Source organism: Notolepis coatsorum (assembly GCF_963971535.1).
Source record: "Notolepis coatsorum genome assembly, chromosome: 15".
NCBI lineage: Eukaryota > Metazoa > Chordata > Actinopteri > Aulopiformes > Paralepididae > Notolepis > Notolepis coatsorum.
This window is the reverse complement of record NC_140179.1, coordinates 36,001,888-36,020,021: the sequence shown is the minus strand read 5'-3', so window position 1 is coordinate 36,020,021 and position 18,134 is coordinate 36,001,888. Positions and strand designations below refer to the sequence as shown.

The 18,134-nt window shown below is 45.9% G+C and overlaps 1 protein-coding gene across 2 annotated transcripts in view; it reads right to left on the bottom strand.

Moving 5' to 3' along the window:
* Nucleotides 1-417: 417 nt before the first annotated feature.
* Nucleotides 418-18,134, bottom strand: part of LOC311241294 (uncharacterized protein) — a 39,755-nt gene continuing 22,038 nt past the window's right edge. The window contains exons 6-9 of one of the 2 annotated variants that reach the window (XM_084330068.1): nt 15,590-15,883; nt 15,050-15,253; nt 5,410-5,550; nt 418-1,339 (exon numbers count right to left, since the gene is read on the bottom strand). In XM_084330068.1, the coding sequence (XP_084186194.1) occupies nt 1,167-1,339; nt 5,410-5,550; nt 15,050-15,253; nt 15,590-15,883 (812 nt within the window). In that variant the 3' untranslated portion in view covers nt 418-1,166. The remainder of the gene's footprint in view (nt 1,340-5,409; nt 5,551-15,049; nt 15,254-15,589; nt 15,884-18,134) is intronic. The other variant, XM_084330069.1, reaches the window with a different exon arrangement.

The window sequence follows — 18,134 nt, the reverse complement described above, 5'->3', positions numbered from 1 at the left end:
AGAAACCCCTCCCTCCCGCCCTCCTCCCCGAGAGATAGAACACCCTCATATCCTGGTCCACCATGCGCGGAGCCGAGCACCCAGAGCCCCCACCCGCCCCCCGCCCAACCCCCGAGAGCCCCAAGCCCAGGTCCGCAGAAGGCCCAAGCACCACGCCTCAATGGTCCCCCGCCCCGACCCCCCAAGTCCGGCGCCCCCCCGGCCCGGAGACCAGACCGCCCGGCCACGACGGCCGAGGACCTCAGGAAACCCCCCCACCCCCCACACCAATCATGGATATAAATGGTTATAGGGTCGCACTCTTTCCCCGGTTGGCGGTTTGGGGGAAAGAGTCAGCCCTCCCACTGGAGAAGCCCCCCCCCCCAGAGACGAAGATACCCCCCAAAGGAGGCTCTCCAAGCCTCTCTTCATGTCCAACATTTTGAATTCTTGTCCTTCATATTTGTCCATGTGCACATTTAAAGCAACTGCTATTCTAACATAACTCTGAAGAAATAATATAAAAGAAGACTAAAGACAGTTGGCACTTCCCAGATAATTCTTTTAACCCCGTTTAACCCCCGTTGGCGGGTTGGAGGGGTAAGGCTCTCCTTGAGAGGGCCCCTCCTATAACAACAGAGATGTCCCCTGTGGGGGTTCTCCAATGTCCCTATTATTGTCCAACATTTAATTTTAATTTTTATCTTTCATATGATAGTACATTTCCAGAGCTCCCGATCAGGTCTCCGAATGTGATTCCCCATGTTCCCTGTCCTCTTAGCTGTGTGTCCTGTGTGTTAGTGTCTATAGTTTAGTCTAGTACTTATTATTTGTATTATATGTCCCGAGTCAAGTCCCAATTTCCCCAACTAGCGTATTTACCTTGTCTGTATTCCCAGTGGTCTCTGTGTTGTCTGCAGTGTGTCTCGAATCATTGCCTCCATTCACTATCTAATTATATGCATATGTGATATTGAATCTTGGTCGGTGTGTATGACCTCAGTGCTCGAGTCCTGCTTGGTGTGTGAGACTTCGTTATTCGAGTTCTGGCTGGTCCGGTTGATCTCGGTGCTCGGGTCCCGGTTGGTGTGTGTGGCCTCCGTGTTCGCATCTTGGCCGGCCCGGGCGACCTCCGCGCCTGCATCTCGTGTTCACCTCTCCCGAACCAGCTTGTATCATTTGCTGTGTCATATTCCTCGTGTTGACTTCCATGTTACCTTGCAGCTCCTCCTCCAGCCAGGCCTCGCTGCGGTCCAAGTCCAACACCACGTTAGCTTGTATCCCTTGCTGCGTCGTATTCCTCGTGTTAGCTTGCAGCTCCTTCTCCGGCCAGGCCTCGCTGCGGTCCAACACCACTGTCCTGGTTGATTGAAAACTTTATTAACAGATTGTAGAATGAATGGGTACAATACAGTACGGCTCAATACATACAATTGTTAAGGGGATGCAGACCAGAGAAAGACTTTCGTCTTGTTTACATCAGGGTCCCCCATTTTCAATTCATAATGACATTTATGACATAATTCAAAGTTCAAAGTTGCACAAGTAGCAACCAATCTAATATGGCTTTCCTTACTATATATAGAACACATTTCCATGAAAAGGGTTTACAGTAGTAAACATTGCAGTCAACATTTTGGCAACTTGACTATAAGAAAAAATACTCATTGGAGAATTAGAAGATAAAACCTTCATTGTTGAGAGCACAGGCAATGGATATGATATGGCAATACATATATAGAACAAGGACAACAAAGATAAAATTTGTTTATAACATTTAAAATAAAGCACAAAATCATATGTACAGCAATATTTAGTTTGTAATTGTTTTTATTTTATATGGACAGCATTTATATAACGCTTTTATCTAAAACGCTTTACAACTTATGCCCATTCACTCACACATTCGCACACCGACGGCGGAGGCGACCATGCAAGGTGCCAACCTGCTCATCGGGAGCAATTAGGGGTTAAGTGTCTTGCTCAAGGGAGGAGCCGGAATCTAACCGGGAACCTTCAGATTAACAGACGACATATATATAATATATAATATACTTAGTGATGCACGATATATCGGCCGCCGATATAATATCGGCCGATATGGCCGTTTTTTTACACATCGGTATCGGACCGATATCAAGATAGGGCCGATATAAAAAAAAAAAAAAAAAAAAAAAAAGAAAAATTTTATCGTTTTTTTTTTTCTTTTTACATGTTTTGGCCTTAAATATCAGTCATTTCTGAAAATATGTTACAAAAGTAAAAAAATTATGCGTTTTGTAAAATAGCTCTTTATTGGATTATCATAAAAAAGTGTTTTCTATACAGAGATATCGACATCGGTAAATATCGGTATCGGCCAGAACAGCAATATTAATATCGGTTATCGGTATCGGCCACAATTTTCACATCGGTGTATATATAACAGCCTAATATAGAGGTTTCACCAGACTTGAAAATGTTGACAAACACTCATTAAGGCGGCACACTATAAACTGTTGTACCCTGCAAGTAGAGCAGACTGTTCCAGTAAAATTGTGTTGCTAGGGAAACAGCTTGGACCAAAGTTATTGATATTAGCATTTAGCAAATGCTGCAACAAGAAATAAACTCGGGTCCATTCACTTAAGAATGTTAATTGAAATGTATATAAATGAGGTTTTGGATGCCCATTTGATTCGATTTTGTCTCAGGGAAAGTCTGAGAAGACCTTTGTTGTTGTTGGATGTGAATGAGTTAGTCCAGACCCCTGTGGCTGAGAGAACAGTAGTAAGTGAAACCTATGATCAGGGTCATCAGTATTTCTGGGCTCTTGGGCTACTGGGCCCATTTCCCCCGGGGACCCTGGAACTCCCTCAAGGAGCCCTGGTTGAGAACCATTGGTGTAATACACTAGAGCGACACTGTCGCCTCACAGCAAGAAGGTCCTGGGTTCGATTCCCGCTTGGGGACCAGGTTGCCAGGTACCCAGGTGGGGTATCTCCCGGGCCTTTCTGTGTAGAGATATCATTTTCTCCCCCCCCCCCCCGTGCTCACAAGGGTTTCCCCTCCAGAAAGAGATAAACACAATGGAAAAACATGCAGAACAGATCGCTGTCACGTCCCTGACGAAGACGGACACTTGGATTGGTCCCCGGGGGCGCGGCCCCACATCACAACCTGTGTCTGCTCCCGGCTGCCCTTGTGGGGGAGGGACGGCGACGACTGGATGGGTCAAGCGCAGAGACTAAATTTAATCGGCGACCCAAAAAAAAAAAAAAAATGCACGTGTGTGTTTCCTATGTGTCGCCCATTGCATGTGTGTGTCGCTGCATGACCATATTGCAATGTGTGCTACGAATAAAGACTTCTTCAAGTCCAGTCTAATCTAAAGCCACTTCCACATCCTCTGTTTGACTACAACATATGACGTGTATCATGCCAGTTAGGGTACCTTGTGTATACTGTACCTAGCTGTGGTGTGTTCCAGTACCTAGCTGTGGTGTGTTTCAGTACCTAACTGTGGTGTGTTCCAGTACCTAACTGTGGTGTGTTCCAGTACCTAGCTGTGGTGTGTTCCAGTACCTAGCTGTGGTGTGTTCCAGTACCTAACTGTGGTGTGTTCCAGTACCTAGCTGTGGTGTGTTCCAGTACCTAGCTGTGGTGTGTTCCAGCCTAGCTGTGGTGTGTTCCAGCCTAGCTGTGGTGTGTTCCAGCCTAGCCGTGGTGTGTTCCAGCCTAGCCGTGGTGTGTTCCAGCCTAGCTGTGGTGTGTTCCAACCTAGCCGTGGTGTGTTCCAGCCTAGCTGTGGTGTGTTCCAGTACCTAGCTGTGGTGTGTTCCAGTACCTAGCTGTGGTGTGTTCCAGTACCTAGCCGTGGTGTGTTCCAGCCTAGCTGTGGTGTGTTCCAGTACCTAGCTGTGGTGTGTTCCAGTACCTAGCTGTGGTGTGTTCCAGTACCTAGCTGTGGTGTGTTCCAACCTAGCCGTGGTGTGTTCCAGTACCTAGCTGTGGTGTGTTCCAGTACCTAGCTGTGGTGTGTTCCAGCCTAGCTGTGGTGTGTTCCAGTACCTAGCTGTGGTGTGTTCCAGTACCTAGCTGTGGTGTGTTCCAGTACCTAGCTGTGGTGTGTTCCAGCCTAGCTGTGGTGTGTTCCAGTACCTAGCTGTGGTGTGTTCCAGCCTAGCTGTGGTGTGTTCTAGCCTAGCTGTGGTGTGTTCCAGTACCTAGCTGTGGTGTGTTCCAGTCTAGCTGTGCTGTGTTCCAGCCTAGCTGTGGTGTGTTCCAGTACCTAGCTGTGGTGTGTTCCAGTACCTAGCTATGGTGTGTTCCAGTACCTAGATGTGGTGTGTTCCAGTACCTAGCTATGGTGTGTTCCAGTACCTAGATGTGGTGTGTTCCAGCCTAGCTGTGGTGTGTTCCAGTACCTAGCTGTGGTGTGTTCCAGTACCTAGCTGTGGTGTTCCAGCCTATTAGTGGTGTGTTCCAGCCTAGCTGTGGTGTGTTCCAGTAGCTAGCTGTGGTGTGTTCCAGTACCTAGCTGTGGTGTGTTCCAGTACCTAGCTGTGGTGTGTTTCAGCCTGGCTGTGGTGTGTTCCAGTCTAGCTGTGGTGTGTTCCAGTCTAGCTGTGGTGTGTTCCAGCCTAGCTGTGGTGTGTTCCAGTACCTAGCTGTGGTGTGTTCCAGTACCTAGCTAGCTGTGGTGTGTTCCAGCCTAGCTGTGGTGTGTTCCAGTACCTAGCTGTGGTGTGTTCCAGTACCTAGCTGTGGTGTGTTCCAGTACCTAGCTGTGGTGTGTTCCAGTACCTAGCTGTGGTGTGTTCCAGTACCTAGATGTGGTGTGTTCCAGTACCTAGCTGTGGTGTGTTCCAGTACCTAGATGTGGTGTGTTCCAGTACCTAGCTGTGGTGTGTTCCAGCCTAGCTGTGGTGTGTTCCAGTACCTAGCTGTGGTGTGTTCCAGCCTAGCTGTGGTGTGTTCCAGCCTAGCTGTGGTGTGTTCCAGTACCTAGCTGTGGTGTGTTCCAGCCTAGCTGTGGTGTGTTCCAGTACCTAGCTGTGCTGTGTTCCAGTACCTAGCTGTGGTGTGTTCCAGCCTAGCTGTGCTGTGTTCCAGTCTAGCTGTGGTGTGTTCCAGCCTAGCTGTGGTGTGTTCCAGTACCTAGCTGTGGTGTGTTCCAGTACCTAGCTGTGGTGTGTTCCAGTACCTAGCTGTGGTGTGTTCCAGCCTAGCTGTGGTGTGTTCCAGTACCTAGCTGTGGTGTGTTCCAGTACCTAGCTGTGGTGTGTTCCAGCCTAGCTGTGGTGTGTTCCAGTACCTAGCTGTGGTGTGTTCCAGTACCTATCTGTGGTGTGTTCCAGTACCTAGCTGTGGTGTTCCAGTACCTAGCTGCGGTGTGTTCCAGTACCTAGCTGTGGTGTGTTCCAGCCTAGCTGTGGTGTGTTCCAGTACCTGCTGAAGTGCTGGCTGTGGCCGGATGAGCGACCCTGGGTTTACGTTTGAAGGAGTCGGTGTTGACCAGCTGGGCGGTGAAGTCGGATGATTCCTGCAGCTTGGGGCCGTCTACGCTCTCCGGGCTGGATGAGGGCTTTACTGCAGTCAGGCGCAACACAGGAGGATGAAAAGGTCAGTCGGAGGATAAACTCCTACAAACCCCCTAAGCCCTAGTGACACATTAAGTACATACTGTGCTGCGTGTACTTTAATTGTTGTCTTTAAAAAGGAACACGCCAACATTTTGGGAAATTGGCTTAGCGTCTTCTCCAGAGAGAGACGAGAAGATAGATACCAGTTTCCTCCCTGTGTGTTCAGTAGAAAGCTATCTGGATGCATGTTAGCCTAGCTTAGCACAATGAATGGAAGCGGACATGGCCGGTTAGCCTTCGGGAGAGGTGTTAGTTGGACAATGCCTAGGCTAACCGGCCATGTCCGCTTCCATTCATTGTGCTAAGCTAGGCTAACGTGCAGCCAGATAGTTTTCTACTGAACACACAGGGAGGAAACTGGTATCTATCTTCTTTGTCTCTCTCTGGAGAAGACGGTAAGCTAATTTCCCCAAATGTTGCCGTGTTCTTTTTTTTTTTTTTGATCAAATTTTTTTTATTATTAATTACATGAAACAGGACAACACAATAACCACAGTAACAAAAAACATAACTTCACAGGAGAATAACAAACAATAATAATACAGAATAATAAATTATAAGACAAAAAGAAAAAGAAACAGCGTCCAACCTATCAAATATAGGTGGCTACTTCAATAACAAAAAGGGGTCTTCAAGACATGGCAACCTTTCCCCACCTTTACAAAGTGGAGTGACTTAAAAGATTGTTTATGAGAGTGTTGTCGCAGATTTACTGTAGATAGCCTAGGTCCCTTACACATGTTCAAGACTGCCAAACTCGCAGACGGTAAAGTGTAAGAAGAAAGAAATTCCTCTTCCAAGTTGGTTGACAGGTCAATCAGTCTGCCAATATTAGTCCCTTGGGGAGATGGCATGTGAATTGACATATAGCGCAGAATAGCTAAATACCAACCCCCCCTAAAATCCCCCCAGCCAAAGTTAAGAAGGACAAGACAAAAACCAAGACAGACAAGACATTTCCTCCTCCCCCTCCCCAGAGACCGCCGGACCCCCCCGATCAAGCGCCCCAACCCCGCTCAGCCGCACACGGCGGTCTTTACCTTCTCAGCTGCTGCGAACCACAGGTCAATGCCAGCCTGCCCCACCCCAATCACCCGAGCCGTGGATATCTCAAGATAAATCACATCCAATAGAGTTAGGGACCAGTTGATCATTGTCAGCTTCTCAGGCTCCTTCCATCTCATTGCTATAAGCTTCTTCGCTGCTGTGACACCCGCTAGGACAACCCTTTTCAGTTGTACGGACGCGGGTAGTGTCGTTATATCGTTCAGGAGTAGCGTAACAGCTGTGAATGGGATAGTTAAGCCACACAGATCTGAAAGTTTGTCCGTTATTGACCTCCAGAAACGGGCCACTGGTGGGCAATCCCAATACATATGCATATAAGTGCCAGTGGCCTTTTGAGAGCACAAAGTGCACCGAGAGTCGGTTATCAGTCCCATAGCAAATAGCTTCCTAGGTGTAAGATAGGTCCTATGAATGTAATTAAAATTAATTTGCTGGTGATTGGGGTTGCGGGAAGATAATGCCACATTTGCCCAAACATCATCCCAGTCAAACTCGGGGTCCAACTCCGGGATATCCACACGCCAGATTGTATCCAATGATAAATTTTTATACGTGGATTGAATTAAGAGCGTATAAAAGTCTGAGACAAACCCTCTGGATGTCGTTCTGTCCACTATGAGCCTGAGGAAGGGGTGTGGTTGCAAAGCTTGAGCCCACGGTACGCCATGCGCCCTCAGTGCTGACCTTAGTTGAAGGTAAAGAAAGAAGGACTCGCCGGGAAGATCATAAAATTCTCTTAAGTCCTGAAACGCACGGAGGCCGTTCTTATCATAAATATCCTCCAGAGTATGCACTCCCCTCCTTTGCCATTGAGGAATATTAACCGGCTTGTGTCCAACAAGTAATTGCTGGTTATTAAAAATTGGAGAGTCCAGGTGCCAAGGGCATTTAACCCCACACGACCTCTGTACATTACGCCACGTTTGGATCACGTGAGTTATGATCGGTCCATACCTCAGCCGGCATTTCGCAATAGAGACAGTGGAGTACACTACATCCTGCAATCTTAGCGGAGACACCGCCGCCGCTTCTAAGGAGCGCCACGATACAGCCTCTACAGGGTCTAGCCAGCACATCAGAGGTCTCAGTGAAAAGGACCAGAAATAAAGTTTAAAATCAGGGATTGCGAGGCCCCCATCTTGTTTTCTACGTTGAGTAGTAGCCCTTTTGATTCTCGGGCGTTTGTTATTCCAGACAAACTTAGATACCATCGATTGTACCTTGCGCCAGTGGTCTATTGGAGGGGGCAGGGGGAGCATTGAGCTAATAAAATTTATCCTAGGCAGGATGTTCATTTTGATTATGGAAGCCCGGGCTTGTAAGGAGTTAGGAAGGGACGACCACCTGTCTAGATCCTGGCGTATTTTATCATAAGTACCCGTGAAGTTGTACTTAGTAGTTTGATTCAGCGTGGGGAATATCTCTATGCCCAGGTATTTAAAATGTTCTACTATGGGGATATCAGCTGGTAGTCGTACCGCCTTGGCCAGTTCATTAAGAGGTAGGCAGGCTGATTTGTTCCAGTTAATCTTAAAACCTGACAATTTACCAAAGTCGTCGATTATCCTCAATAATTTTGTGGCCGACCGGGAGGGGTCGTCCATGAAAATCAGCAGGTCATCCGCATAGAGAGCAATTTTGTGTGGAGTATTGTTGACCATTATGGGGACGATGTCCTCCGATTGCCTAATAAATTGAGCCAAAGGTTCGAGGGAAAGCGCGAACAGTCCCGGGCTCAGAGGGCAACCCTGTCTAGAAGATCTGGAGACTGGAAAGAGTGTGGAACAGTTTTTGCCTGTCAGTATCATCGCAGACGGCGAGGCATACAGGACTTTAATCATATGAATAAAACTCTTTCCAAGACCCATGACCTCCAGTACCTTCCACAGGTATGACCACTCAAGTCTGTCAAACGCCTTCATGGCATCCAAAGACAGAACTGTGGATGGAGTTGTATTGTCTTTACTGTTATCGATTACATGCAACAGCCTCCTAAGATTATCTGCAGCCAGACGCCCCGGGATAAAACCAGTTTGATCGCAGTGTACCAATACAGACATAAATCTCTGCAGGCGACGGGCCAGCACCTTGGCAAACACCTTTAAATCGGCCCCGAGAAGACTCAAGGGTCTATAGCTACCACAATCATTGGGATCTTTGTCCTTTTTGAGAAGTAAAGAAATCAACGCCATATTGACATCTCTTGAGAACTCCCCTTGTTCGATAGCGTAATTGATCATATCGAGCATCAATGGACCCAGTTGGTCCCAGAAAGCTAAATACACTTCGGGTGGAATACCATCCCAGCCTGGCGCCTTACCCCTCTGCATTTCAACAATAGTCTCCCTCAATTCTACGAGAGTAATCGGTCTCCCCAGTTCCTTGGCCTCTTCCTCAGAAATGTGGGGTATCTCAAGCCCGCCAATGAACGATTCAAATCTAGAGTCATCCAGATTACCCTCTGAGCTATATAACTGTGAGTAAAACTCTTTAAAAGTGTCATTGATCTTTTTCGAATCAGTAGTGACTGCACCCTGGCTCGTCCTAATCGAGGGGATATCTGAGAAATGATCATTTGAGCGTATTTTCATTGCCAATAGATGGCTAGGTCTGGAGCCGTGAAAATAGTAATTTTGTCTTGTCCTATGTATTAAGAACTCAGACTGTTGTTTAAGTATGGAGTTTATTTCTTTTTTGACTATCTTACGTTGTGTGTTTAGTCGTTCATTATAGTCAGTTTGCAAGGATGCGTATAGGTCCGCATATAATGATTCCAGTCCTTCTAGCTTTTTTGACCGGGATTTTCGCAAATTGGAGGCAAATAGTGTGACATGACCCCTGATGAATCCTTTCAATGCGTTCCACAGGACCCTAGGGTCTTCTACCGTGCCAACGTTGATCTGCAAAAATTCAGCTAGTTTACTCCTGAACTCAGAACAGAAGTCATCGTTCTTTAGCAAGGTCGAATTAAAACGCCATCTGGGAGCTCTTGCGGAGAGCCTGCCAAAGGTTGCCGTAAGGAAAATCCCCTTGTGGTCTGAGAGAGCCAAGGGAACCAATGAGACATCGAAACTATCAAACATATTAGGGGACGCGAATGCATAGTCAATTCGAGAGAAGCTTTTGTGTCTGGCTGACAGGTGAGAGTAATCTCTGAGGGTGGGGTTGCATAAGCGCCAGAGGTCTGAGAGCCCCGTGTCTTTGGCCCACATCCTGAGGGCCTTAGAGGCCCGTTTCTGGTCGCTCGTTTCAGAGGGCCCAGACCTATCCATCTCCGCATCCCAGCACGCATTAAAATCGCCACCCACAATGAGAGCGTATCCATTAAGTTCCAACATATTCTTCGTGATTGTATTATAGAACGCTGAATCAAATGTGTTAGGAGCATACAATGCTATTATAGCCATCTTCCTATGCAAGAATTCAACTTTTGCTATAGTAATCCTTCCCTCCGTGTCCGACCATACATCCAAGATTTTGATATCAAGGTTACGTCTTGTAACTATGACTACTCCTTTCGTCTTATCATCGGCTGAGGATGCGGAGATAACGTGATATTGCCGATTTGCCAGTCTTGACACGTCACCTACCATTAAATGCGTCTCACTAAGGAGAGCAAGGTCAATATTTCTCCTCTTCAATAGCCAAAGGACACTGGCACGCTTGTGTGGGGCGTTAAGCCCTCCTGCGTTCCAAATTAAAATATTCAATTTAGCCATGGTCGAGCTTGTATAAGTGCGTAGAGAACATACCCGTGCAGCCAGGCTGAGTACAGAGGTGCCGATCCCGGCGGGCCCGGACGGTCAATCCCAGGAGTTCAGAGGAGGAACACTTACACATATATAAGACAACAGTACATAGAACACATAAAAATACCACCCCAGCTACAGCCCCCCCCCCTTCTACTCTAAACCCTAACCCACCCGTCCTACTATAAGTTCCTCTATACCCACTCTCCAATCCCCACCCTATGCCCCCCCCACTGAGGATGGTCATCTTCCTATCACTTCCCACTAGAGACATGGATCAATAAGACGCTTCCCACTCCCACCCCCCTCTAGTTAAACCCCTGAGTAAACCCCCACTAGTCCAATAAACACAAATAATAATAAAAAATAAATTCAATAAAGATATCGGTCGAAAACCACCTGAGCACTGGCCCTAACATAAGACAACCATAATGGTAAAAATAGCCATTATTAAATAATAACTCACATCAACCTGCAACCATCTATTTCCGAATCTGCGCTTCAACGTCGCAATGTTATGGCCCAAATGGGTACAGGAAAATTCAAAACAAAATTAAATTAAAGCATCCCAGCCGATAGTCTAAGGCAGGATCGGGTCACAGGTTAATTGTGCAAAATTGTGTGAACAATGTCAATTAAACAATGACAAAAATAAGAAAGGGAAAAAAGGGGTTATGGTTAAAGTGCACCCCTGAAGCAGTCCCTCTGATCAGGCACAACGGCTGACATGACATAACCTATGTAAGAATCGACAATAATAGGAAAAGGAAAAAGAGGGTTATGGCTAAAGTGCAAGCAAAGTTAAACTTGACCCAGCCTGTTATCACATATTTATGTATATTCGTTCGAGAGCCAACATGAACCTTGGCCCTAACATGACAGCTATAATGGAAAAATTAGCCATTATTATATAATTACTCAGCATCAACCCTGTGACCAACTACCTCGTAGTCTGCATATTAATGTTGCAACATTATAGTATAAATGGAAAAAGGAAAATTCAAAACAAAATCAAAGCATATCAGCAGTTAGTCTAAGGTAGGATCGAATCAGTTAAATTGCTCATTCAAATGCCATTAAAACAGCGACAATAATAGAAAAAGGAAAAAGAGGGTTATGGCTAAAGTGCAAGCAAAGCTAAACCTAAGCCAGCCTGTTATCACATATTTTATGTATATTCGGTCGAGAGCCAACGTGAGCCTTGGCCCTAACATGACAGCTATAATGGAAAAATTAGCCATTAATATATAATTACTCAGCATCAACCTGTAACCATCTACCCTGGAGTCTGCATATTAATGTATCAACGTTATTGTTGCCGTGTTCTTTTAAGCCCTACTGAGCACTCAAAATACAAATACTGTGGACAAGTAGTCAAGTCAAGAGTTTTATTTGTCACGGCATACAAGTATACAATGAAATGCGGGTGGTCTTGACCGCAACGATGTGCAATACAGTAGTACAACATATAATGGAATCCAATAAACAATAAACAACATTGTGCAATAAACAAGTAGTAGTGGGACATCACGGTATTTGTACATAGTTATTTACAGAGCATGAAGGACATGCTAGGTCCCTTGGTAGTGCAATACACTGTTACTATACTATTTTTAAAGTGACCATTCCTTTGTGGCCATAAGTGTGGGCGTGTGCAGCATGAGTGAGTGCTTTCTCATGTTAAAGTGGCTGCTAGCGTGCGAGCGTGCACAGCGTGCGTGTCGTGTGTGTGCTAATGTGTGCTTGTGTGTGGAGAGTTCAGTGTTCTGTGACCCTCAGTGTTCATTGTTCAAGGCTCTGATGGCCTGGGGGAAGAAGCTGAGCCGAAGCCTCTCTGTCCTAGTAGCTGGTGTTCGCAGGCGTCTGCCTGACCTCAGCAGCTGGAACAGGCTGTTATTGGGTCTTTCATTATTCTGCAGGCTCTGGATTTGCACCTCTTGTTGTATAGAGCCTGCAGGGGAGGTAGTGCAATACCCGTGGTACGCTCGGCAGAGCGCACCACTCTCTGTAGGGCCTTCTTGTCCTGTGCCGTGCTGTTTCCATACCAGGCAGTGATGTTTCCAGTCAAGATGCTCTCTACAGCTCCGGCGTAGAAGGACTGGAGTATCTTCCCCGATACTCTGAACTTCCTTAACTGTCTCAGGTGGTAGAGGCGCTGCTTCGCCTTTTTTACGACTGTGTCTATGTGTGTTGACCATGTCAGATCCTCTGAGATGTGGACCCCCAGGTACTTGAAGCTGCTCACCCTGTCCATGGTGGCCCCGTTTATCCTCAGTGGTGTGTGTGTCTCCTGCTGTCCTCTCCTATAATCCACGATCAGCTCCTTGGTTTTACCAATGTTCAGTCCCTCAACCTCCTCCCGGTAGGCCTTCTCGTCGTTGTCCGAGATCAGCCCCACCACCACGTGTCGTCTGCAAACTTCACTATGGAGTTGGAGCTGAACTTGGCCACACAGTCGTGTGTGTATAGTGAGTACAGCAGGGGGCTCAGAACACAGCCCTGGGGGGACCCGATGCTCAGGGTGATGGTGTTGGAGGTCTGACCCCCCACCCTGACCGCCTGGGGTCTTTCACTCAGAAAGTCCAGTATCCAGGCGCTCAGAGCGGAGCTCAGACCCAGCTCGATCAGCTTGTCCACCAGTCTGGTGGGGACTATGGTGTTGAACGCTGAGCTGTAGTCAATGAACAACAGTCTCACATAGCCCCCCTTCTGACGGTACACAGGAGAACAGACACAAATAGACACCAGGGCCCATAGTCACCACAGAGTAGCAGTGCTGATCTAAGGTGAGTGACCAGGAATACTTATCCTGACCGTCATTATTATCAAGGACCTTAATCACCCCCCAACCATGGACTGTTCCAGCTGATGCGGTCTGGAAAGAACCAACCGGCTGAAGAACAGTTTTTTCCCCCAAGCCATCAGACTTGTCAACAGAGCACATTGACGCCCCCTCCCCCCCGCCGCCCCCTGGACTACACTTGAGAATCACTGTTGCTGACGACAAAAAAACTGTATTGCACATTGCATTCTACACACTGCTAAAATGTGCACATTACTCATTGCACATCACACAACATACTTTTTTGGAACTGTACATAGCCATTTTGTTATTCAATTAGTATAATAATATCTACATCCTGATCTGCAATGCACACTTTTTAGAACTGTATATATAGTAATCTTTATTTTTAGTAGGGGTGCACGATATTGATTTTTTGACCCCAATACCGATAACTTTCTGCTCCTCAAGGCCGATACCGATAACCGATATTTATTGTATTATACATTTTTTTTTAATGTATATTCCTGTAGTTTTGACCTAACCAGATTTATCATGACATGAGCGTTACTACTATGAACAAAACAAAGCCGAGACAACAGTTTTCACTGATAAAGTGACCATATTTATTTTTCCAAATAAATATAATTTGAATCAGAAAATTCACAATCCGTCAATAACTTATAATACATCCAACCTAACAAGTCACCTGCAACATCACCACCGCTACGATGGTGTGTTAAAAGCCTACGGCGACGCGGGAGCAGCTAAAGCTGCTGTGAATCCAAAGCCAGCTACAAAGGAACCCGCAGCGCCTGTACCTATTGACGAGGCGTTTGCTAAATTAAAGAAGTTTGACAGAAATGACCCAAGGGCTCAAGCCGCTAGCTTTTACGCAGTGCTTGGTGGTGCAAATTAACCTGGCTACTACGGAGCATTAAGTGACTGCGTATTCAACCGAGGGTTGCATCACAGTCATGAAAGGGGCTAGATTTGCAGCAGCTTTAGCTGCTCGCGCGTCGTCGTAGGCTTTTAACACACCATCGTAGCGGTGGTGATGTTGCAGGTGACTTGTTAGGTTGGATGTATTATAAGTTGTTGCCCTTTTCCCTCCTCGTGGAACTTGTGCATTGCATTTGTTACAAATAGCAAGCAAACTTTTTTCCTCTGAAACTATTCCCACACTACTGACGCCATCTTTGTTTACATCCGTGCTGCTTCTGAAACTTACGTGGCTACGTCACAGCCAAGAAAGGGAGCGCTGGATTTGTGTAAAACGCCCTCTTCCTAAACCACACGCTATCAGTCGTACCACAGTACTGGCAAAACGGGAGGAGCCTACAGAAAAAACAAACGCCCTTCATCCCAATTCACCCACACCGCATTTTTCTTTTACCAAAAAATATATTATATTATCGGAGCTATCAATAACGGTATCGGGTTTATCGGGATGACGTCATAATTGCTGATATCGGCCCGATAATTATCGTGCATCCCTAATTTTTTGTCATCTTATTTTATTCTATGCTAAAATGATTGTATATTTATGATTGGAAGCTGCTATAGTCGAGGGACCACAATAAATAGATTTTCACTCTTCTTGCTGTAAAGTACTGAAATAAGTGACAATAAAGGAATCTGAATCTGAATTCAAACTAACAGGCTGAAGCTGACCCTAGATCAGTACTACTCCCACTTTGAAAGGCTTTGCAAATATTGGACTCAGGAACACAATTACATCTCTGGGTAACAGGGATCAGGTAACGCATGTGTTTTTGTCTCACTACCAGAGCGATGTGTGTTCAGCCGGGCCTACTCGTGTCACAAGGTGAGCCAGACAGGAGTACCTGTTTGGGGCTTGCTCCTCTGCGTGGGAGGCGGTGGCTTGGAGGAGGTCTGTCTGGAGGGACCCTGTGAAGGGGTCCTGGGTTTAGGGCCCGCCTGGGTCCCTGAGGGTCTGCCTGGGGTGGAGGGGACAGCGGGGGCCCTTTGGGACGGGTCCAACAGCTGCTGTAGCCGTTGCATCTTATCCTGCATACGCCTCAGCTCCTCTGAGGAAGGACAACAGACACAGACAGACACACCAAGACAAGCCGTCATATAATCCTTCACCTACTTATACACCTGCATATAACCCATACAACTCATAGATTTATTTTTACTCTATAGATATATCCACATCTGTCAGTACATACCCGCAAATAATCCTTTACATATCTGTAGATACTATATCTATATCTGTACATATCCCTTACCTACTCTTACTAGTTACACTGCTGGCCAGTATGACTTACTACCATAGTGTCTTTATACCTGTATCACTGTACATATTAATACTACAACTCTGCACATTTTACATTTACTAGGGCGCAGCTCGCTGCACAAACCTTGCAGGTCTTCCTTGGACTTGTTGAGGTCGTCACCAGAATCTCCGCCGGCCGTCTGTCCCTTAACGTCGCTCTCCTCGGCCTCCAGGTCCTCCACGTCTCCAAAGAGGCCAGACGCTCCACCAGGCCGCTCTTCCTCCTCCTCTCTGTACTCTTCATCATCATCTTCGTCAAACAGGGCATCCAAGTCGTCCACTGGCTCCCTGGTGGCAGGACAGTCCACGCTTTCCACTGGCAGGAAAGTGCTGCCCATCTTTATCTCCACCAATGGGCCTCTGTCTTCTGAGGAGGAACCTGGTCACATCAACAAAATAATAACAAAGTGTCATTCCCTCTGCATTACTAATGACCGTTAGTGCCTAATAATAACCAGGAATTATGTTGATAGAATTATCTTTAGAAGTGCCCGTTTAAGTTCAGTACAATGAAAATAAGATCCAACCAGAGTGCAAATGTAACAGTAAAGTGCAACAGCAATGTACAGGTGGTTAAACTGGGTATAAAATATATAAATGAGTGAGTACTGAGTAATAGTGCTAATGAGATGTATGTACTGAGTTGTAGTATTAATTATGTACAGTGATACATGTATGAAGCCACTATGGTAGTAAGTCATACTGGCCAGCAGTGTAACTAGTAAGAGTAGGTAAGGGATATGTACAGATATAGATATAGTATCTACAAATATGTAAAAAGGACTATATGCAGGTATGTACATACAGACGTGGATATATATATACGGTAAGAATAAAAAAATATATATACGGTATATACAGCATTATTGTACATGCTATCATACAGAGTTATATGGGTTAACTTATATGCAGGTGTATAAGTAGGTATATAGATGAAGATCAAAGTAATCTAATCTAATAAATATATCAACACAAGAATACATTTCCTCATTTTACCCCAGAGGATAAATCAATGCACTACATTCAACCGTCCGTCAATAAACAGATAGAAAAGTGACGGAAGGTATTACTGTCCGTTGGTTTGTTTTTAAATTAGAACCTAAAGTTAACTCTGTCTGTCCAACAAATGGATACTAATCATTGGATTGGAGAACGGACAAACAGAGTGGATCAGTGTAGCCACATGACGTTAAAGATCAAAGTAAGCGCTCTACAGATATTGAGCGTCATTTTGTAAAACATCTGGTGTCGCCGGTAATGTTATGGGAACTTCCCCATCACGTGGCAACCCTAGTATACACTAGGGATGGATGGGTACCGATTCCGGTAATACGTTTAGAAAAAAAAGAAAAAAAAAAGAAAAAATTATGTCAGACAGTCTAGAGAGAATGATTTATGATGTGATGTCATCTGCGGTTCCGTTTACCGCAAAACGAAACTTATGAAGTGTGCCGCACATTCACATCAACGTTCATGCGCACAATACACGCTTACCTAGGATTTGACTCAACAACAACAACAAAGCAGTCGGGGCAATGGCAAGCCGAAAACGGTCGCAAGTGTGGTACCGGTTACGGATTCTGATTGTAGTCATTTATATTGTCTTGCATGGTTTGTTTAATCGTTTTATACTTGTTATTTTGTAAAATACAATTCCTTTATTTATTTAAATATATAGATGTGTACGTTTTAGTTCCGCAGAATAGTTCATTGCTGCTAGAGTGGTTTGTTTAATAGTTTTATACTTATTTTGTAAAACATTCTTTTTTATTTAAAGGTATATATATATATTACCAATTATTTTTACAACTGAGGTAGGTAGATTACATTCTTAGGGAGTAAAGTACCGAAAAAAGGTACCGTTGGGTACCGGTATCGATTCACAGGTACCGGTTCAAATGTGAACGGTACCCAACCCTAGTATACACATCACTGTTGTACATGCCATGCCATCATACAGAGTTATACGGGTAGACTATAGTATAAGGTAGTTATGATTATTATGATACCGTTTGTGGTCCAGTACCTGCTGAAGTGCTGGCTGTGGTGTGTTCCAGCCTAGCTGTGGTGTGTTCCAGTACCTAGCTGTGGTGTGTTCCAGCCTAGCTGTGGTGTGTTCCAGCCTAGCTGTGGTGTGTTCCAGTACCTAGCTGTGGTGTGTTCCAGTACCTAGCTGTGGTGTGTTCCAGTACCTAGCTGTGGTGTGTTCCAGTACCTAGCTGTGGTGTGTTCCAGCCTAGCTGTGGTGTGTTCCAGTACCTAGCTGTGGTGTGTTCCAGTACCTAGCTGTGGTGTGTTCCAGTACCTAGCTGTGGTGTGTTCCAGCCTAGCTGTGGTGTGTTCCAGTACCTAGCTGTGGTGTGTTCCACTACCTAGCTGTGGTGTGTTCCACTACCTAGCTGTGGTGTGTTCCAGCCTAGCTGTGGTGTGTTCCAGTACCTAGCTGTGGTGTGTTCCAGCCTAGCTGTGGTGTGTTCCAGTACCTAGCTGTGGTGTGTTCCAGCCTAGCTGTGGTGTGTTCCAGCCTAGCTGTGGTGTGTTCCAGTACCTAGCTGTGGTGTGTTCCAGTACCTAGCTGTGGTGTGTTCCAGCCTAGCTGTGGTGTGTTCCAGCCTAGCTGTGGTGTGTTC